Source organism: Oncorhynchus kisutch, linkage group LG15 (genome assembly GCF_002021735.2).
Source record: "Oncorhynchus kisutch isolate 150728-3 linkage group LG15, Okis_V2, whole genome shotgun sequence".
NCBI lineage: Eukaryota > Metazoa > Chordata > Actinopteri > Salmoniformes > Salmonidae > Oncorhynchus > Oncorhynchus kisutch.
Window position 1 is genome coordinate 41,027,520 of NC_034188.2, and position 23,708 is coordinate 41,051,227.

At 43.2% G+C, this 23,708-nt stretch overlaps 1 protein-coding gene across 1 annotated transcript in view; it reads right to left on the reverse strand.

The window, feature by feature from the left end:
* The window catches only part of LOC109906034 (short transient receptor potential channel 3-like), a 79,596-nt gene that overhangs the window by 23,026 nt on the left and 32,862 nt on the right, over positions 1-23,708 (reverse strand). Inside the window, exons 5-6 of the mRNA XM_020503679.2 lie at positions 21,977-22,193; positions 9,120-9,353 (exon numbers count right to left, since the gene is read on the reverse strand). Coding sequence (XP_020359268.1) covers positions 9,120-9,353; positions 21,977-22,193 — 451 coding nt within the window. The remainder of the gene's footprint in view (positions 1-9,119; positions 9,354-21,976; positions 22,194-23,708) is intronic.

Below are 23,708 nucleotides of genomic sequence, written 5' to 3' on the forward strand. Positions count from 1 at the left end.
AGAATCCCTGTGTCATGCAGGCAGGTCACGCGGGAGACCAGGGTTCAATTCCCTGCCAGGGAGGAAGGAGTAAACTAATAATTTGTTCTCAACTGAGATGCCTAGTTAAATAAAGGTTACACTAAGAGCATAACATTTCTGCACCCTAATTTTCTAATTCCAGTCTAACCAATATCCAAACTGAGATTAAGTGAAAATAAAAATGTGATTGATTTATCAAGCCCATTCCCCATGCTTGTCTCAGAACAGCGCAAAATAGTGCTAAAATAGTTGTAGGCTTTTGCTTCAAATCCTATTGCTTCTAACTTCAATACGCTCTATAAATAAATAAGACCTACACAACTTTTAACAGCACATTACTAAACACTAGTGAGACTCATGTCGCCTAGGGTAGGCCTACAGTGACTCTCCGCTAATAATTACATATAGAGGACTGCAGGATTCTAAATTAAAACCAAAAGCCACCTCATGGGTCTCCCGGTGGCGGTCGGCACGGGTATCAAACCTGCATCAGCCAGTTAAGTTATTTTATATATAGTGGAGAGAACAAGAATTTGATACACTGCCGATTTTGCAGGTTCTCCTACTTACAAAGCATGTAGAGGTCTGTAATTTTTATCATAGGTACACTTCAACTGTGAGAGACGGAATCTAAAACAAAAATCACATTGTATGTATTTTAAGTAATTCATTTGCATTTTATTGCATGCAATACGTTTTTGATCACCTACCAACCAGTAAGAATTCCTGCTCTCACAGACCTGTTGGTTTTTCTTTAAGAAGCCCTCCTGTTCTCCACTCATTACCTGTATTAACTGCATCTGTTTGAACTCGTTACCTGTATAAAAGACACCTGTCCACACACTCAATCAAACAGACTCCAACCTCTCCACAATGGCCAAGACCAGAGACCTGTGTAAGGACATCAGGAATACAATTGTATACCTGCACAAGGCTGGGATGGGCTACAGGACAATAGGCAAGCAGCTTGGTGAGAAGGCAACAACTGTTGGCGCAATTATTAGAAAATGGAAGAAGTTCAAGATAATTTTGCACGCCCAATTTTTCTGTTTTTGATTTGTTAAAAAAGTTTGAAATATCCAATAAATGTCGTTCCACTTCATGATTGTGTCCCACTTGTTGTTGATTCTTCACAAAAAAAATACAGTTTTATATCTTTATGTTTGAAGCCTGAAATGTGGCAAAAGGTCGCAAAGTTCAAGGGGGCCGAATACTTTCGCAAGGCACTGTATGTATATATATTTTGTTTTTCAGAACATTAACCGTGTGTAGTTAGATACGTGTATCGGTAGATGTGGAAAGGTAGATACAAATGATTTGTTGCAAGTTGGGGGGTTCACACTTAGCTCGGCTATTAGACAATTCTTTAGTAAAGGTTGAAGTCTATTGTTCAGCTAGTAACCCATTGTGAAAAACTAATAATAATACTTTTTCACCTTTCCACTTGTTAAAGTGTTTTTAGCCACAATTGGCCCCAATCCCAACTAATACATTTGGGCACAGTTGATAGCGTGCTGGACTTCGGGCTAGAATGTTGAGGGCTCGAAACCTGCTCCCTGCTCGTTTCATTACATTATTATTCCGGTCTCAGAGCAAATAGCCTGGATTGTTACTCCCATCTCGTTCCTCGCCCTCTTCCATGTGTCATTCTCTGCCTTAGTGCCTCGCGTGCTGGCAGGGCATGGCAGCACCTTCGGTTGTGCGTCAAGAATTCAGCATAGTAAGTTTGTTGACGTGAGAGAGGAAGCCAGTCCTGTCATCGCCACCTCACCCGCTCTTAAGATAACCTTCGGGCCAACTGGGGGCCCAAGGCTGGTTAGGAGACACAGCTAGAGACACTATGTAATTGTGATGAACCAAGAGAATTAGGGTAGCACTGCTGTCTTCCCCTCTCCTCAGTTCTTACCTCTTTCCCTTTCTGTCTTCGCCACCTCCTCTTTTTTTAAATAATGCACACCATATGTGCATTGAAGTACAGATTTAACTTGTATTTATAATATAACAATGATCATAATTATAATGCATGTATTTATAAACACCTGGATAAGGAACTTTCAATAAAGCGTTTCACATTCTCCACTGGTTGAAATTAAGTATCTCATTGAAATACTACACCTATCCCGTGTCCTCAGATTAATGCAGATGAAGGGAGTTAGATACGCATAGGAAGTGTAGTGTACTGTTTTTTTTCTGTATATATGAATCAGCCTTTACTTAAATCATGTTTCTAGTCTATTGCATAGTTACAATGTGTAATCATTGATGTCCCAAGAGTGGTAAACACTGTTGAAGTGTATAATTGTAAAACATACATGTAGACACACATCATTCAAAGAATGGAGTTTTATAGTCATATTGGATATGACTGAAAAATAATGTCTCACAGAAATTCATACCTGAACCGCACCTTTATTCGCCAAGGAAGAGTACATGATCAGTGAATATATTCAATGTACAGGCTACAATATGGGGGATCTCATGCGTGGTAATAACTACAGTACATGTATATAGGACTTGCATTCTTGGCACAATAGTGTTATTATATTCTACTCTATCCATAGGCGTCACTAATGCCATTCAGACTTGAAATCGATACAACAACTATGATACCTGAGGTTCATAGATTGGTATGAATATTAGTTCAGAACCTAAAACGTTTGGTATGAATATTAGTTCAGAACCTAACGTTTTAGGTTCTGAACTAATGTTCATACCAAACGTTTTAGGGTCCATACACAGATCAGCTACATACTGTAGCTAGCTACACATCCATAGTTATTTTTTATCTTCCACTACATAAGTAAATAGTTAGCTATGTTACCTCAGCTGCATTGCATGGCAAATATAAGCAAGGCAAGCTTACACAATTGTACAACACACATTACAATTTCATACTCATGTCATAACACTAGCTAGCTAGCTGGCTAGTGTTAGCTAGTCAGTTAACTTGCTAAATAGCGATTTTCGTAAATGAACTTTATGACCAAAAAATATGCACAATCGTTTCTCTCTACAAATATGTCTCTAATATATTCCTCAATTTTTTTGCTTGACTCGTTATGACATCATAATTTCTTACATTTGCTTCCACCGTAATGTTTTTGTCAGACATCTTTGCTGGAGAAAGTCATCAGCAACGGGTGGCATAACATAAAATTTGTCATTGGAACCACTCAATATGATTGGTCATATAAAAACCTTTGGACCCAAATGCATAATGAGTGCTCTAACTCCCCCTTGCGGTGGTCTGGAACAATGAAGCAGAGACGCTGGGTACCTCTAAAAGTTGTGAGCTTCCACTGCAGGACTTAAAGGAGGAACCACTGTACGTACATACCCCAACCAGAAGCCATGGATTACATGCAACATCCGCACTGAGCTAAATGCTAGAGCTGCCACTTTCAACGTTCGGGACATTAATCCGGAAGCTAATAAGAAATCCCGCTACACCCTCCAACAAGCCATCAAACAGGCAAAGCATCAATACAGGACTAAGATCTAATCCTATGCTGGCTCTGACGCTCGACTGATGTAGCAGCGCTTGCAAACTATCATGAATTATAAAGGGAAGCCCAGCCGTGAGCTGCCCACCGACATGAGTCTACCAGACAAACTAAATGCCTTCTATGCTCCTTTGAGGCAAGCAACACTGAACCATGCATGAGAGCACCAGCTGTTCTGGATGACTGTGTGATCTCGCACTCCGTAGCCGATGTGAGTAAGACCTTTAAGACCTTTTAAACAGGTTAACATTTACAAGGCCGCGGGGCCAGATGGAATACCAGGACGCGTACTCAGAGCATGCACTGACCAGCTGGCAAGTGTCTTCACTGACATTTTCAACCATCTCTGACCCGGTCTGTTATACCAACTTGTTTCAAACAGACCACCATAGTCCCCATGCCCATGAACGCCAAGGTAACCTGCCTAAATTACTATCGCCCAATAACACTCACATCTTTAACCATGAAATGCTTTGAAAGGCTGGTCATGGCTCATATCAACACCATCATCCCAGACACCACAAACTCACTCCAATTCGCATACTGCCCCAAAAGATCCAAATTACACCGTCTCTATTGCACTCCACACTGCCCTCACCCACCGAAACAAAAGGAATACCCATGTAAGAATGCTGTTTGCCTGAGGCTGATGCCATGCAGGTGTTTGTACACATGCATATACACACACTCTCATTCAAATAAACACATACAACAACACACACATACATGTAATAGTGCCAGATATGCACACAAATGCATACAGTTGGCATTGCTGTTATGATTTTAGTTGTCCTTGATGTCCTTTGTTTTAAATTCATTACTTTGTTTTATTATTTATTTGCTTTTTTCTATTTAGTTCATTCTCTTGGTTGTTGGTGCATTAAGGGGTTCTTGGGGGTGGGGAATAAATAGTTTTTGTGGTTTCCCCGGGAGGGCCTGTGGGAGGGGTCTCGAATGGTTGAGGGACAGCTATTGGGGAACTGTGGGCGGGATCTTGGAGAGTTTGGGTTCACATTTTTTGGCCTGGTGGTTGGATCGGTCAACATGCCCTTGAGCAGGGCATTGACCCTGGATGCTTCTGTGTATTAAAGATTTTTACTTAAAAAAAAAAAGAAAGCTGTTCATTCACTACAGCTCAGCATTCAACACAGCTCAGCATTCAACATCATAGTGCCCAACAAGTTCATCACCAAGCTCAGGGCCCTGGAACTGACCGCCTCCCTCCCTCTGCAACTCAATCCTGCACTTCCGGACTGGCCGCCCCCAGGGTAGGTAACCACACATCCGACACGCTGACCATTAACACGGGGCCCCTCAGGGGATTATGCTTCTGTCCCTTCCTCCCTGTTCACCCACGACTGCATGGCCCGCACAGCTCCAACACCATCATCAAGTTTGCTGATGACAAGACGGTGGTAGGAGTGATCACCGATGTCGATGAGGCAGTCTATAGGGAGTAAATCTGTGACCTGGTAGTGTGGTGCCAGGACCACAACCTCTCCTTCAACTACAGCAAGATAAAGGAGCTGATCGTGGACTACAGGAAACGGAGGGGCAAGTATGCACCCATCCACATTGATGGGGCTGTACTGGAGCGGTTTGGGGGCTGTATTGGAGCGGTTCGAGAGCTTCAAGTTCCTCTGTGTCCACATCAATAAGGAATTAACATGGTCCATACACACCCACACAGTTGTGAACTGGGCACATTAGCGCCACTTCCCCCTTTTTCAGGAGGCTGAAAATATTTGGCATGGGCACTCAGATCATGAAAAAGTTCTACAGCTGCACCATTGATAGCATCTTGACTGGCTGCATCACCGCTTGGTATGGCAACTGCAAGGCATCCGACCACAAGCCGCTGCAGAGAGTAGTGAGTGCGGCCCAGTACATCCCTGGGGCCGAGCTCCCTATCATCCAGGACTTCTACACCAGGCGGTGTCAGAGGAAGGCCCAAAAAATGGTAAAAGATTCCAGCCACCCAAGTCATACACTGTTGCCAAGTTTGGAACCAACAGGACCCTGAACAGCTTCTACCCCCAGGCCTTAAGACTGCTAAATAGCTAATCAAATGGCTTCCCGGACTATCTGCATTTACCCTTTTTTGCACTAACTCTCTTGCACTCTTTGCACACACACTGGACTCCACCCACACACTCACACCCACACACTCACACCCACACACACACACACACACACACACACACACACACACACACACACACACACACACACACACACACACACACACACACACACACACACACACACACACACACGCCCACACAGCACAAGCACACATGCATACTGACGCCACATACACACGCTACTGTCTGCTTTCTATACTCTTGCTTAGTCACTTTAACCCTACCTATATGAACATAGCACTGGAAGACACTGGAAGATGGCCCCAACGGAGATGCCAGCATTGCTACTAGCTCTTAGAAAACTTTGCAGTATTGGGTTTCTTTATGTACTATTTTTTATATTATTAGCTCAGGAAATGTTTTGTGGTATTACATACAGCCGGGAAGAACTATTTGATATTAGAGAGGCGGTAACTCATCAGAACTACCAGCATTACGACTTAGGAATACAACTTCCCTGGAGCAGATCCTTTGTTCACTCTTCCCAGAGAAATTTAACTTATTCCAAAACATCGCTGGTGGAGGAGAGGCACTCAAGGTGGCCTGCTGGTTTGACATAGAGGCGCGCACACCACCCACTGCTTCCGAGTATATTACTCGCTAATGTTCAGTCTTTCTTTCCAGAGAGACATCGGGGCCTGTAACATACTTTCTTTCACAGAAACATGGCTCTCTCGGGATATTCGGTAAAGTCAGCAGGATTCTCAGTACATCGCGCCGACAGGAATAAAAATCTCTCCGGGAAGCAGAAGGGCGGAGGGGTGTGTTTCATGATTAACGAATTATGGTGTAATTCTAGGAACATACAGGAACTCAAGTCCTTTTGTTCACCCGACCTAGAATACCTAACAATTAAATGCCAACCATTATCTCCCAAGAGAATTCTCCATCATCGCCACAGCATTTAAATCCCACCTCAAGCCGAAACCTTGACGGCCCTCAAAGAACTTCACTGGACTTTATGCAAACTGGAAACCACATATCCTGAGGGTGCATTTATAGTAGCTGGGGATTTTAACAAAGCAAATCTGAGGACAAGGCTGCCGAAGTTCTATCAACACATTGACTGTCCTACTCGAGCTACTAAGACTCTCGACCATTGCAATTCAAACTTCCGGAATGCTTACAAGGCCCTCCCCCGCCCTCCTTTCAGCAAATCTGACCACGACTCCATCTTGCTCCTCCCATCCAGAAACCCTGGATAGATGGTAGCATTCAAGCGAAACTGAAAGAGCAAACCACCACATTTAACCAGAGCAAGGCGACTGGTAATATGGCAGAATATAAACAGTGGTTATTATCTCCGCAATGCAATCAAACAAAAACAATAAAGTGGAGTCACAATTCAACAGCTCAGACACGAGATGTATGTGGCAGGGACTACAAACTACAAAAGGAAATCCAGCCACGTCGCCTAGACTGACATCTTGCTTCCGGACAGGCTAAACACATTCTTCACACAATTTGAAGATAACACAGTGCCACCGATGTGGCCCGCTACCATGGACTGTGGGCTCTCCTTCTCCGTGACCAACCTGAGTAAAATATTTAAACGTATTAACCACTATTAACCGGCTGGCTGGTGTGTTTACGGGCATATTCAATATCTCCCTATCCCAGTCTGCTGTCCCCACATGCTCAAGATGGCCACCATTGTTCCTGTACCCAAGAAGGCAAAGGTAATTGAACTTAAGAACTATGGCCCTGTAGCACTCACCTCTGTCATCATGAAGTGCTTTGTGAGACTAGTCAAGGATCATATCACCTCTACCTTACCTGCCACCCTAGACCCACTTCAATTTGCTTACCGCCCCAATAGATCCACAGACGATTCAATCGCCATCACTCTGCACACTGCCCTGTCCAATCTGGACAAGTAGAATATCTATGTAAGAATACTGTTTATTGACTATAGCTCAGCATTCAACACCATAGTACCCTCCAAACTCATCAATAAACTTGAGCCCCTGGGTCTGAACCCCGCCCTGTGCAACTGGGTCCTGGACTTCCTGACGGGCTGCCCCTAGGTGGTGAAGGTAAGAAACATCATCTCCACTCCGCTGATCATCAACAATGGGGCCCCACTAGGATGCGTGCTCAGCCCCCTCCTGTACTCTCTGTTCACCCATGACTGCATGGTCATACACACCTCCAAATCAATCATCAAGTTTGCAGACAACACAACAGTAGTAGGCTTGAATTCCAACGGTGACAAGAACGTCTACAGTGAATAGGTGAGGGCTCTGAGAGTGTGGTGCCTGGAAAACAACCTCTCACTCAACGTCAACAAAATAAAGGAGATGATCGTGGACGTCAGGAAACAGCAAAGGGTGCACCCCCCATCTACATCAACGGTACCGCAGTGGAGGAGGTGGAAAGCTTCAGGTTTCTTGGCGTACACATCACTAACAAACGGAAATGGACCACCCACACAGACAGTGTGGTGAAGAAGGCGCTACAGAGCCTCTTCAACCTCAGGAGGCTAAAGAAATTAGGCTTATGACCTAAAACCCTCACAAATTGTTATAGATGCACAATTGAAAGCATCCTGTCGGGCTGTACCACCACCTGGTATGGCAACTGCAGCCGCCCGCAATCGCAAGGCTCTCCAGAGGGTGGTGCGGTCTGCCCAACGCTTTACCGTGGGAAAACTACCTGCCCTCCAGGACACCTACAGCACCCAATGTCACAGTAAGGCCAAAAAGATCCTCAAGGACATCAACCACCTGAGCCACTGCCTGTTCACCCCGCTATCATCCAGAAGGCGAGGTCAGTACAGGTGCATCAAAGCTGGGACCGAGAGACTGAAAAACAGCTTCTATCTGAAGGCCATCAGACTCTTAAACAGCCACCATCAGCACATTAGAGGCTGCTGCCTATAGGCAGACTAGGAATCACTGGCCACTTTAAGGAATGGAACACTAGTCACTTTTTAAAAAATTACATATCTGGCATTACTCATCTTATATGTATATACTGTATTCTATACTATTCTACGGTATCTCATTCACTTAATAATGTTTACATATCTTGCATTACTCATCTCATATGTATAAAAAAAAATCTGTATTTTAGTCCGTTCCGCTCTGACATCAATTGTCCATATGTATATAGTCTTAATTCATTCCTACTTAGATGTGTGTGTATTGGGTATATGTTGTGTAATTTGTTAGATATTACTGCGCTGTCGGAGATAGAAGCACGAGCACTTCGCTACACCCACAATAACATCTACTAATCACGTGTATGTGACCAATAAAATTTTATTTGATAGCAACCTCAATTACCTTGTACCCCTGCACATCGACTCGGTACTGGTACTCTCTATATAGCCATGCTACTTTTACTCCTTAATATAGGAGTAAAAGTGTAAAGAGCTATTGCCCGTGTCACTATTTCTTTGACAAATAACATTTGATTGGGTGCATCGATACAGTAGCTCTTCTCTCACCGTAGGTAAAGTATTTGACCTCCGGGGGTAGGGTCACTAGGGAGAGGTCGGTGGTGTGGATCTTTTCGTTGACGTACTGCTGGGCTCTGGTGGCCTGGAGGAAGGCAAAGAACCGAGCGGTGAAAGCGGCAATGAAGATGGAAAGCATGCCGAAGTCCAGAACGTTCCACAGCTGCTGCATGTACTCCCTGGGCCCCTCAGTCCACAGCTCCTTACACTCCGACCACATCATCCCTGCAGAGGAATCAACAAAGTTGTGGGTTGTTTTCAATAGGCACCAAACAGATTAAAATGTTCTGAAACTGAGAGAAAAATGTCTGCAGGGGAAACAACATCAAGAGGAAATGGGTTGTGTTAATTAGGTACGAAACTGAAAAAAAGGGTCACTTATTGTCACTTATTTTCCCCAGTGTATTTATCCCTGTGTTTCCCGTCTCTCTGTGCCAGTTCGTCTTTATGTTTCAAGTCAACAAGCGTTTTTACCATTCCCCTGATTTTTGCATTCTCCTTTTTCTAGTCCTCCCAGTTTTGACCTTTGCCTGTTTCTGGACTTTGTACCCACCTACCTGACCTTTCTGCCTGCCTCGACCCATAGCCTGTCTGCCACTCTGTACCTCCTGGACTCTGATCTGGTTTTGACTTTTTTGCCTGTCCACGATCATTCTCTTGCCTACCTCTTTGGATTAATAAACATTTTAAGACGCCAACCATCTGCCTCCTGTGTCTGCATCTGGGTCTCACCTTGTGCCTTGATAGAAATGTAAAAAAAAAAAACATCTTTAAAACTATACTGAAACTATAATCTTTGACTGCAAAATAAATCAAATAAAAACCATGTTAAATTATGTTTAGTTTCTTCTAAACTGTAATGGAGTTTTTTTCTCATGGCATTTTCGAGCTTCTGAATTTGGCGGGTAAATGCTGCCAGTATATGCCTATGTTTCAAATAGACCTAGCTTGGGCATTACCATCAGTAGCTAAGAGGGAAGAAATCCGAGGGTGAGCAAGGTGTGTGTGAGTGGCCTAAGCTAGTGCAGTTTGAGAAGTTGCTGGAGATGTTAGCAAATGTACAGCTGCAGCGATTTGTTAGCTGCTCAGATAGCTGATGTTTAAAGTTAGCGAGGGAAATATAAGTCTCCAGCTTCAGTGAAGAGGGAAGTCTTTTGTACTTCAGAGAATACAGCTGTGGAGCAGCAGGACTCCTGCAAGATGGCAGCACGTTGAATCTAGCAAGCATCTCAAACACAGTTCTTCAGAAATACGGATTTCCTCACTTCGAAGATTGCGTCTGAGGTCACTGTCCATACGGGGGGTCAACCTGGCAGGGCATTAAGTGTCCCGAGTGAGCTGCGGAAATACCTGGTAGAGTCACCTCTCCAGTTCTGGCAGGCAAGGATGGCTGTTTATCCAAAGCTGTGCCTTGTGGAACTGAATCTGATTTCTGCCCGTGCATCCCAAGTGTTGTGGTGAGAATATTCAGCATGTCATCAGGTTTGAGAAATCAAACGACCACCTCTCTGAAACACAGTCTTGATAATAAATCAGAAAATCTTGTTTGGTTGTATTGCTTATGCTTTTGCTCTTGTTGCAGCTGTTTTTATTAACCCTATTTGAAGGGGTTAGTCAATGATATAGGTTTAAAACCTCTTTGGGGTGCAATCCCATTAACCGGACAATATGACAACAGCCAGTGAAAGTGCAGGGCGCCAATTTCAAAACAACAGAAATCTCATAATTAAAATTACTCAAACATACATGTATCTTATACTGTTTTAAAGGTAATCTTGTTGTTAATCCCACCAGTGTCTGATTTCAAATATGCTTTTCAGCGAAAGCACCACAAACGATTATGTTAGGTCACCACCAAGCCACAGAATAAACAAAGCCATTTTTCCAGCCAAAGAGAGGAGTCACAAAAAGCACAAATAGAGAGAAAATGAATCACTAACCTTTGATCTTCATCAGATGACACTCATAGGACTTCATGTTACACAATACATCTATGTTTTGTTTGATAAATATTTATATCCAAAAATCTGAGTTTACATTGGCACAAAAACATCCAGTGATTTTGCATAGCCACATTGATTCAACAGAAATACTCATCATAAATGTAGATGATAATACAAGTTATACACATGTAATTATAGATATACCTCTTCTTAATGCAACCGCTGTCTCAGATTTCAAAAAAACTTTACGGAAAAAGCAAACCATGCAATAATCTGAGACGGAGCTCAGAAATATAATACAATTAGCCGCCATTTTGGAGTCAACATGAACCAGAAATTACATGATAAATATTTCCTTACCTTTGATGATCTTCATCAGAATACACTCCCAGGAATCCCAGGTCCACAATAAATGCTTGATTTGTTCGATATTGTCCGTTATTTATGTCCAATTCGCTACTTTTGTTAGCGCGTTTGGTTACACCTATCCAAACGCTGGTGCTGGTCGACCATTTCATCGGACAAAAACTTCTAAAGGTTATATTACAGGTCGAAGAAACATTTCAAACTAAGTACAGAATCAATCATTAGGATGTTTTTATCATAAATCTTCAATAAAGTTCCAACCGGAGAATTCCTTAGTGTCTTGAGGAGGAACGGAACGCAGGAAGATATCATGTGGTATGCGCGTGACCAGGAAATGGCTCTCTGCCATTAAGCTGACTCATTCCCCTCTTATTCAGTCCCACAACACAGTAGAAGCCTCATTCAAGTTTCTATAGACAGCTGACATCTAGTGGAAGCCCTAGGAAGTGAATCTTCATTCATATCCCAATGTGATTTCAATAGGGAATGGGTTGAAAATATACCAACCTCAGATTTCTCACTTCCTGTTTGGATTTCTTCTCAGGTTTTTGCCTGCCATATGAGTTCTGTTATACTCACAGAAATCATTCAAACAGTTTTAGAAACTTCAGAGTGTTTTCTATCCAATACTACTAATAATATGCATATATTAGCAACTGAGACTGAGGAGCAGGCCATTTACTCTGGGCACCTCTGGGCACCTTTCATCCAAGCTACTCAATACTGCCCCTGCAGCCTTAAGAAGTTAATTTGACATAAACAAATCATGTCAAATGTGCCATGAGTTATTTTGTTATTTTTTTTCTCCTTCCTTTCTGTCAGATAAAGGTAATGGTACTTGATTATTCTTACTTAAACTACCAAAGTTTAAAAAAGCATCGGATTGGTGTAAACATGGTCAAGAGTTTCCTTGCACCATATTTCTTGCACCAGTGTAGGCGCTTATCCTTTAAATCTAAGTCATATTAGAATTGATTTATAATTGAAACCTAACCAAACCTATGTCCTGTCCATGGAGTTGAATAGAGTCCTCTAGTGACTAAAAGCCTGTGATACTGTAGCATGGACAGCGCCATTGAGGACTTAGCCAACGGGGCAGGACTTGTATCTTCATTGGCTGATCCCTCCTGATGACCCGGTTGGCATGACCTGATTCCCCATTTGGATACGTAACAGCCGGGTCATCAGGTGGGATCAGCCAACAAATTTTACTTGTGAAGAACATTTTATTTTTCAAGATGGAGATGGCCTCAATGGCGCTACCCATGCTCTCACTGACGCCATCATGTTACAGATACAGAGATGTTACGTCTAGCCAAGTCTATCGTCCTCTCCCATTACGTTAAGTATTACTGCCCTCTAGTGACAAGTAACATCTCCCCCCAACAAAATATAGGCCTTCAACAAATAAACGGCTTCTAGCCTCCCACAAATAGGCTTTCTTTCCCTAACACAAAAAACAAAAGTTTAGCTAAATTATATAACAAAATAAAATGTTTTATCAAACTGAAACGAAATAATTAAACGAGTAAATCAAGTCTGAAAACTGACCGAAACTGAATTTCTAATAAAAACCTAGAAATAAAATAAAATATTAAATCACAAAACTATAACAACCTTGCTCTGCCTCGCTTTTGGCCCAGTGCGGGTGAAGCGCACCCCTGTTCATGCAACGCGCCAGAGCAGTTCTTCCACTGTCAGGAGAAATGGAAATACATATTAATATGCATGATGCCTCTCCCTAATATCAATATGCCTTGTCCATTACTGTCCTGGTTAGTGATTGTCTTATTTCACTGTAGAGCCTCTAGCCCTGCTCAATATGCCTTAACCAACCATTAGTTCCACCTCCCACAATATGGTGACATCACCTGGTTTAAACGTCTCTAGAGACAATATCTCTCTCATCATTACTCAATGCCTAGGTATAACTCCAATGTACTCACATCCTACCATCCCTTTGTCTGTACATTATGCCTTGATTCTCTTCTATTGCGCCCAGAAACCTGCTCCTTTTACTCTCTGTTCCGAACGTACTAGATGACCAGTTCTAATAGCCTTTAGCCGTATCCTACTCCTCCTCTGTTCCTCTGGTGATGTAGAGGTTAATCCAGGCCCTGCAGTGCCTAGCTCCACTCCTACTACCCAGGTGCTCTCATTTGTTGACTTCTGTAACCCGTAAAAGCCTTGGTTTCATGCATGTTAACATTAGAAGCCACCTCCCTAAGTTTGTTTGATTCACTGCTTTAGCACACTCTGCCAACCCGGATGTTCTAGCAGTGTCTGAATCCTGGTTTAGGAAGACCGCCAAAAACCCTGAAATTTCCATCCCTAACTATAACATTTTACGACAAGATAGAACTGCCAAAGTGTTGCAATCTTCTGCAGAGATAGCCTGCAGAGTTGTGTCTTACTATCCAGGTCTGTACCCAAACAATTCGAGCTTCTACTTTTAAAAATCTACCTTTCCAGAAACAAGACTCTCACCGTTGCCGCTTGCTATAGACAACCGTCTGCCTCCAGCTGTGTGCCGGACACCATATGTGAATTGATTGGCCCCATCTATCTTCAGAGCTCGTGCTGCTAGGTGACCTAAACTGGGACATGCTTAACAATCCGGCCATCCTACAATCTAAGTTTGATGCCCTCAATCTCACACAAATTATCAATGAACCCACCAGGTACAACCCCAAATCTGTAAACACGGGCACCCTCATAGATATCATCAGAACCAACTTGCCTTCCAAATACACCTCGGCTGTTTTCAACCAAGATTTCAGCTATCACTGCCTCATTGCCTGCCTCCGTAATGGGTCTGCTGTCAAACGACCACCCCTCATCACTGTCAAACGCCTCCTAAAACACTTCAGCGAGCAGGCCTTACTAATCGACCTGGCCCGGGTATCCTGGAAGGATATTGACCTCATCCCGTCAGTAGAGAATGCCTGGTTATTTTTTTTAAGTGCCTTCCTCACCATCTTAAATAAGCATGACCCATTCAAAAAATGTGGAACCAGGAACAGATATAGCCCAGACCTGAATGCCAGACCTGACTGCCCTTGACCAGCACCAAAACATCCTGTGGCGTTCTGCATTAGCATCGAATAGCCCCCGTGATCTGAAACTTTTCAGGGAAGTTAGGAACCAATGTACACAGGCAGTTAGGAAAGCTTAGGCTAGCTTTTTAAAACAGAAATTTGCATCCTGTAGCACAAACTCAAAAAGGTTCTGGGACACTGTAAAGTCCACGGAGAATAAGAGCACCTCCTCCCAGCTGCCCACTGCACTGAGGCTAGGAAACACTGTCACCACCGATAAACCCACTATAATTGAGAATTTGAATAAGCATTTTTCTAAGGCTGGCCATGCTTTCCACTGGCTACCCCTACCCTGATCAACAGCCCTCCACCCCCCCCCCCCCCCACAGCAACTCACCCAAGCCTCCCCCATTTCTCCTTCACCCAAATCCAGATAGCTGATGTTCCCGAAAGATCTGCAAAATCTGGACCCCTACAAATCAGCCGGGCTAGACAATCTGGACCCTCTCTTTCTAAAATGATCTGCCGAAATTGTTGCAACCCCTATTACTAGCCTGTTCAACCTCTCTTTCCTATCGTCTCAGATTCCCAAAGATTGGAAATCTGCTGTGGTCATCCCCCTCTTTAAAGGGGGAGACACTCTAGACCCAAACTGCTACAGACCTATATCTATCCTAAATCAAATCAAAGTGTATTTGTTACGTGCGCCGAATACAACAGGTGTCAACTCCTCACCTTACAGTGACATTTACAGTGAAAACTGTTGAGAAGCCTTTTTGTCCTAGACTTGCACTCCGGTACCGCTTGCCATGCGGTAGTAGAGAGAAGAGTCTATGACTGGGGTGGCTGGGGTCTTCGACAATTTTTAGGGCCTTCCTCTGACACCGCCTGATGTCGAGGTCCTGGATGGCAGGCAGTTTAGCCCTAGTGATGTACTGAGCTGTACGCACTACCCTCTGTAGTGCCTTGCGGTCAGAGGCCGAGCAACAAGGATGCCCTCCATGTTGCAGCTGTAGAACCTTTTGAGGATCTCAGGACCCATGCCAAATCTTTTTAGTTTCCTGAGGGGGAATATGCTTTGTAGTGCCTCTTCACGACTGCCTTGGTGTGTTTGGACCATTTTAGTTTGTTGTTGATGTGGACACCGAGGACCTTGAACCTCTCAACCTGCTCCACTACAGCCCCGTCGATGAGAATGAGGGTGTGCTCGGTCCTCCTGTTCCTGTAGTCCACAATCATCTCCTTAGTCTTGGTTACGCTGAGGGATAAGTTGTTATTCTGGCACCACACAGCCAGGTCTCTGACCTGTTTTTTTACATCATTCTTTTTACCATTGATCTTGGCTTCATAATACAGTTTCTTCTTCTTTTTGTTGAGGTTAGTCACATAATCTCTCAATTTACAGTAAGTCTGCCAGTCAGATGTACAGCCAGACTTATTAGCCACTCCTTTTGCCCCATCTCTTTCAACCATACCGTTTTTCAATTCCTCATCAATCCATGGAGCCTTAACAGTTCTAACAGGTGCATGTTTATCAATAATTGGAAGAAGCAATTTCATAAATTCATCAAGTGCAGCATCTGGATGCTCCTCATTAATCATATCAGACCAACACATATTTTTAACATCATCCACATATGAGTCACAGCAAAATATTTTGTATGATCTCTTATACACTATTTTTGGCCAGGCTGTTGGCTTTCCTGGATGTAGCCACTATATTGTGATCACTGCATCCAATGGGTACGGGTATACAGTAGCTTTGGATCAAAGTTATACATCATTAGTAAAATGTGATTGCTACACATGGATGATCTTGTTCCTGTAGTGTTTGTAAACACCCTGGTAGGTTGATTAATAACCTGAACCAGATTACTGGTTACGGTAAGAAGCTTCCTCTTGAGCGGACAGCTTGATGTGAAAACCAGTCAATATTCAGGTTCCCAAAGAAAATAGACCTCTCTGTTTACATCACATACACTATCAAGTATTTCACACATATTATTTAGATACTGACTGTTAGCACTTGGTGGCTTATAGCAACACCCCAAAAGAAAAGGATTTAGATGTGCCAAGTGAACCTGCAACCAAAACACTTCAATAACACTTGACATAAGATCTTCTCTAAGCATTACAGGGATATGGTTCATAAGTATGTCTGTCTCTTCTATAAATGTTATATCCTTGTATTGCTACTGATGTATCATCAAATTAATTATCTAAGTGATTCTCAGAAATGGCTAATATATGAATGTTATCTGATGTTAGCAAGTTATTGATTTCATGAACCTTATTTCTAAGGCTACATAAATTAATATGGGCTATTTTCAGCCCTTTCCTGGGTAGCTGATCAGAGAGACATAATATTGAAAAGAGCAGACAAAGCAAGAGAAAAAAATATACATTCAGCAGTCCATTGATCAATTGGTGTGTGTGTGCTGTGGGGTTGAGGCTATGAACCCATAGGATTGGCTCTCTCATCCCTTCCAGGCTTCTGGTAGGGAGGGTGGACAATGAGCCTGTCGTAGCGGATGTACGCAATGTCCCCACGCGCTATGGCAGCTTTCATGGCTGGGATCAGTTCTTTCCTCTTCTGGCACACAGCTTCAGGATAGTCCTCGTTGAGGAAGATATACATTCCTCTCAAGGTCTTGGCTCATTCCAGAACAGCTACCTTGTCCTTGAACTTCAGGAACTTGACCACTATCTGCCTGGGCCATCACCTGGGCCGGTGGTGGGTTTTCCAGTCCTGTGGGAGCGCTCCACCTCAATATTCCTGTAGTCCATCTTCAATTTCTCAAAGAACATTTCCCTCACTTTGTCCTCAGTCTCCATCCAGGTCTCATGTGGAGATACTGCAATTCCTTCCACAACCATGTTGTTTTGCCTTGATTGTCCATCGAGATAACAATGACAGATAAATCAGACTATCATGGATTCACAGACAGGACTGATGTCCTCTCTCAATGACTTACAGATTGCTTTCATCTTGCCGTTCTCCTGTTTCAACTCATCGAGCTGACACTAGGATGACCGGAGACTCTTCTTCAGATCCTGGATCTCTGGTCAGGTCGTCCATTCTTTTATTAGTAGAATCCACGAGTATTTGGACAAAACACTTGAAACTATTTTCTTGTTGTTGTAACTGCTTATAGGTATCTTTTTGTTTGTTTAAAAGATCCTTCACATGCGATAGAGAGACACCACTGGCACTGTCCTCAACGGTACTCCCGCCGGCTTTGGTCTTTGTCATGGTAGCTAGCAACGTATGTTAGGCTGTTACTCCTCACAGTTCCAGACAGGGCAGGTCACAGGGGAAATTGAAAACAACAAACAGCAGGAATCTAGACAGCCACAAACCCGGGACAATCTGCGGTCCCAGCCACAATGACTAACCGCGTCGTGGGCTGCATACAGGCCAACAGGATGCTCTCAATTGTCCATCAGTTTGTGAGGGTCTTGGGGGCCAAGCCAAATTTATTCAGCCTCCTGAGGTTGAAGAGGCTCTGTTGCGCCTTCACCACACTGTCTGTGTGGGTGGACCATTTCAGATCATCAGTGATGTATACGCTGAGGAACTTGAAGCTTACAACCTTCTCCACTGCGGTTGCGTCGATGCGGATAGGGGCGTGCTCCCTCTACTTTTTCCCGAAGTCCACGATCAGCTTCTTCATTTTGTTGATGTTCAGGGAGAGGTTATTTTCCAGTCACCACTCCGCCAGGACCCTCACCTCCTCACTGTAGGCTGTCTCGTCATTGTTGGTAATCAGCCTACTAAGGTTGTGTCGTCTGCAAACTTGATGATTGAGTTCGAGGCGTGTGTGGCCACACAGTCATGGGTGAACAGGGAGTACAGGAGGGGGCTGAGTACGCACCCTTGTGGGGCCCCTGTGTTGAGGATCAGTGAAGTGGAGGTGTTGTTTCCTACCTTCACCACCTGCAGGCGGCCCGTCAGGAAGTCCAGAACTCAGTAACACAGGGCGGGGTTCAGACCCCGGGCCCCAAGCTTGAGGATGAGCTTGGAGGGTACTATGGTGTTGAAGGCTGTGCTTTAGTCAATGAACAGCATTCTTACATAGGTATTCCTCTTGTCCAGGTGGGATAGGGCAGTATGCAGTGCAATGGCAATTGCATTGTCTGTGGATCAATTGGGACGGTAAGCAAATTGAAGTGGGTCTAGGGTGTCAGGTAAGGTAGAGGTGATATGATCCTTAACTAGCCACTCAAAGCACATGTCGACAGAGGAGAGTGCTACGGGGTGATGGTCATTTAGTTCAGTTACCTTTGCTTTCTTGGGTACAGCAACAATGGTGGACATCTTGAAGCAAGTGGGGACAGCAGACTGGGATAGGGAGAGATCGAATATGTCCGAAAACACTCCACTCCAGCCAGCTCTGAGGACGCGGCTAGCGATGCCGTCTGGGCCAGCAGCCTTGCGAGGGATAACTCACTTAAATCTCTTACTCACGTCGGCCACGGGGGATGGAGTAGCATTTTCCTCAAATTAGCTTTGTTAAAATCTCCAGCTACAGCTACGGGATATGTGGTTTCCAGTTTGCATAAAGTCCAGTGTAGTTCCTTGAAGGCCATCGTGGTATTGGCTTGAGGCGGAATACACACGGCTGTGACTATAATCTAAGATAATTCTCTTGGGAGGTAATATGGTCAGCATTTGATTGTGAGGTATTCTTGGTCAGGTGAACCAAAAGACCTTCTCCTTCCCGGAGAGATGTTCATTCCTGTCTGTGCGATGTCCTGAGAACCCAGCTGGCTGTATGGACGGGGACAGTATATCCAGAGAGAGCCATGATTCCATGAAACAGAGTATGTTACAGTCCCTGATGTCTCTCTGGAAGGAGATCCTCTCCCTGAGCTTGTCTACTTTATTGTCCAGAGTCTGAACACGAGAGTAATATACTCTGAAGCGGTAGATGGTGTGCCTGCCTCCTATGTTGGTCTAGAAGTGGGCGGTGGCATCCTGGAGTAGCATTTGGGATAAGTTCAATTGCCCTGGGGGGTGTGAACAAAGGATCCAATTCGGGAAAGTCATATTCCTGGTCATAGTGTTGGTGAGTTACCACCGCTCTGATATCCAAAAGCTTTTTACAGCTTTATGTAATAACACCAAAAAACGTTCTGGGCTAATAGAGTAAGAAATAAAACAAAATACTGCAAAGTTGCTTAAGAGCTAGAAGCAGAGCTGCCATGTCTGTCGGCGCCATCTTGAATTGTTTGTTTCATATATCTGTTTAATATGGTCTACGGTAAATATATGTAAATATAGGGATTCTAACGAATTTGTATATGAATGTTGATATTTTGAGTGTCTTTTCGAAAACCAAATACTACTATATGAGTAGTATATCAGAACACATGGTTTCACATGACATCCTGACTTGCTCTATATACCATTGAGGGTCCCCTCATCGTTACAATAATATTGATACCATAACTTTTAGCCGAACGAAGTTGAATTACTGTTTAGTGGATGCCCCGCCTCACTTTTCTCCACCCCCCCCAAAAAAGTACAAATCAGATGCGTTATTTTTTTGCCAATATATGCGGCTCTTTGTGTATAATGCCCTGTCCGCTCTCCCTTGAGCCTTACCCAAGTTGATGCCCAAGAGACCAAACAGCCTCAGATCACACGCTCAGATCATGTTCGAGCCTCGGATTGGACAGTGAAACACACACTCGCACCTGCAGGCGGCGTGCAGATGTTTCATTTTTCATGCCGTCATGGCTGAAGCCAACGCAAATTCCTACTATTTATGTGTCCAGGTTAAATGTAGGACGTCCTTCATTATAAACAAACAGTTGGTTAAATTCATGGTTATTGCATCATTTTCAGAAGCGATTAATAGATTAAATAACAATGTAATTTAACCCTTTGACTGGCCAGAGATCAAGGCATTCATCAGCAAAGACGCAGTGCAAGCTGATAGTATTTTTGGACAACTAAATTGAAGTCAAAATGATTGATGAAATCAAAGTGTGTCAGTTGTATGGTGATTTGCGATTCATAACTTACATTTTACCGGTACTACCAGTAGTAGTAGGCCAACCGATAACAGCCCGACGGAATGCGTTTGAAGTGATGATGCACCGCCGAGAACAGCTAGCATGTCGAGCAAAGTACATCGCCAGTGGCACGCACACACTTCGTGCAGATCAGCAGGTGGTGGCTTTTCGTGGCAGCCAGATGAGACAATCGAAGGAGGATGCGGTGAACAAAGTTTCTAGGCTTGAATTTAGTCACGCTTGCTCTATATAGATTGATGCTTCTAATTGTGCATGTTATAAATGACATTTTTCTTTTGGATAATGATGAAATGTTATACTCTAAGGCTGGGTTTATGTATTTTTTTCCAATGCTATATTAATTTGGCAGATCTAACTTGATTGAATCTCTTTCTAAAAGGCCTAGTCTATGAGAGGCCTAATCATATTTGTATGAATATTTTGTTAATGCCAAGGCTATAGAGATGCATTCAGGTCACTCATTATTATGGATCAACATTTTAATTTGATTACAATTATTTATTGTCAGTCATTCTTTAATTTGTTAGGCTATGCAATTAAGTAGATTCATGAACTGATAATACATTCATACATCACTTTTTTTTAAATGTATTGTTTGAATATGATAGAATAACATCATTGATGTTCCTTTGTGTCTTAATAATAATCATGAAATCAGTCTGAAATTGAATATTTTGCCTATTGTTCATGTCCATATAGCCTAGGACAATGTGATAAAGTACTGTTATTCCTTATCCACCGAATGAATTATTATTTGGGGTTTTTTCCTGCTTGTCTCACTTTTCTGAGGGGAAAATCCGGTAAACAGTGAATCAATTTTGTCTGGGTAACTTTAGTTGGGTAACTAATTAACTGACACAAGTACTGGTTTTGGAGAAAAGCTACTTTCAGTTTAAAAATAAAATCAGAGTCGATTGAAGTGCCTGCGCATCTGCGGTGGAAGGTGGCAGATTTACAGCACTGTTTGACAGACAAGGCGATATCCCAAAAATGGTTCCTATCACGAATACGGCTGTTGGGCCACAAACTACTAAGGCACTCAAGAACTCAGTGGTGTTCTCCGTTTTGCTCTACTACCCCCCCCCCCCAAGTGTCACAGGATTTGTCTGAGGGTAACTCGGTACTGGTTCAAAAAAAATGAATGAAAGTATGGAAATCGTATATATATACATATATATTTCCTGAGCTTTCTTATATATCTATTTTTCCATTTATGAACGTGTTATTCAATGCATTTCTATGGCCTATAGCAATAAAGCCCCCCCCCCGGAGGCTTAGACTTTTAACCATCGTTGAACTTCATTGTTTAATCACCGAGGTTGTTCTCCTTTGAAACTTTATGGAATCTTTACGCGCCCCTGAAACGTGGCTCTGATTTATCCCCTTACCTCTGACCACACATTTCCAAGCCAACCCTGCACAGTACCACAAAATGTTAAACAAATAAATCCTGTCTCACCTGTGACCCAGACCATGATGAGCATCTCGGTCCAGCTGAATTCGGTGGTCTTGACCCGGTAGATCTGCATGGGGTGGTCAGTGACGGTCACGTTTGGCATGGTGCTGATGCCCTGGAAGCGGTCTGATGCGTTGAACAACAGCAGGCACAGGAAGATGATGAAGGAGGCGGCATGGGCCACAAACTTCATGAAGGGGCTGCGCAGGACATTTCCCAGCTACATAAAATAAGAAGGATCACATTTACACTTCAGTCACTTAGCAGATGCTTTTATTCAGAGTGACTTACAATCAGTGCATTCAACTTGCATACAGTAGGTAAGTAATAGCAAGTAATACCTTCAGTGGGGGTCAGTGGGATGCAAAGCGAGAAATCAGTCCATAAGTCTATAGAGTAACTATGCTACTACTTAACTTAACGGAAATTATTTTTACAGTGAAATCTGGAGCGTTGCAAACAACATCCCTTAAGATATAAAATGTAACACTAACATTCATTGGAGCGTTGCAAGATACCCTTGCTATACAACTGGCACGTTCGGCGATGTCATTTACAAAATAGCCTCAAATACCCTACTCAATAAATTGGATGTAGTCCATCACAGTTCCAGACGTTTTGTCACCAAAGCCCCATATACTACCCACCACTGCGACCTGTACACTCTCGTTGGCTGGCCCTCGCTTCATACTCGCCGCCAAACCCACTGGCTCGAGGTCATCTACAAGACCCTGCTAGGTAAAGTCCACCCTTATCTCAGCTCGCTGGTCACCATAGCAGCACCCACCTGTAGCATACGCTCCAGCAGGTTTATCTCTCTGGTCACCCCCAAATCAATTCTTCCTTTGGCCGCCTCTCCTTCCGTTCTCTGCTGCCAAGAACTTGAACGAACTACAATAATCTCAAACTAGAAATACTTATTTCCCTCACTAGCTTTAAGCACCAACTGTCAGAGCAGCTCACAGATTACTGCACCTGTACATAGCCCATCTATAATTTAGCCCAAACAACTACCTCTCCCTCTACTGTATTTATTTAGTTTGCTCCTTTGCATCCCATTATTTCCCTCTACTTTGCACATTCTTCCACTGCAAATCTACCATTCTAGTGGTTTACTTGCTATATTGTATGTACTTCGACACCACGGCCTTTTTAAAAAAACTTTTTTTTTTTGCCTTTACCTCCCTTTTCTCACCTCATTTGCTGACATTGTATATAGACTTATTTTTCTACTGCATTATTGACTGTATATTTGTTTTACTCCATGTGTAACTCTGTGTTGTTGTATGTGTCGAACTGCTTTGCTTTATCTTGGCCAGGTCGCAATTGTAAATGAGAACTTGTTCTCAAGTAGCCTACCTGGTTAAATAAAAAAAATTAAAAGCAGGGTAAGTGAATATAAACAAATAAACACACTATGCACTATGCACTCACACTCCAAATCAAATCAAATTTTATTTGTCACATACACATGGTTAGAAGATGTTAATGCGAGTGTAGCGAAATGCTTGTGCTTCTAGTTCCGACAATGCAGTAATAACCAACAAGTAATCTAGCTAACAATTCCAAAACGACTACCTTATAGACACAAGTGTAAGGGGATAAAGAATATGTACATAAAGATATATGAATGAGTGATGGTACAGAGCGGCATAGGCAAGATACAGTAGATGGTATTGAGTGCAGTATATACATATGAGATGAGTAAGTAAACAAAGTGGCACAGTTAAAGTGG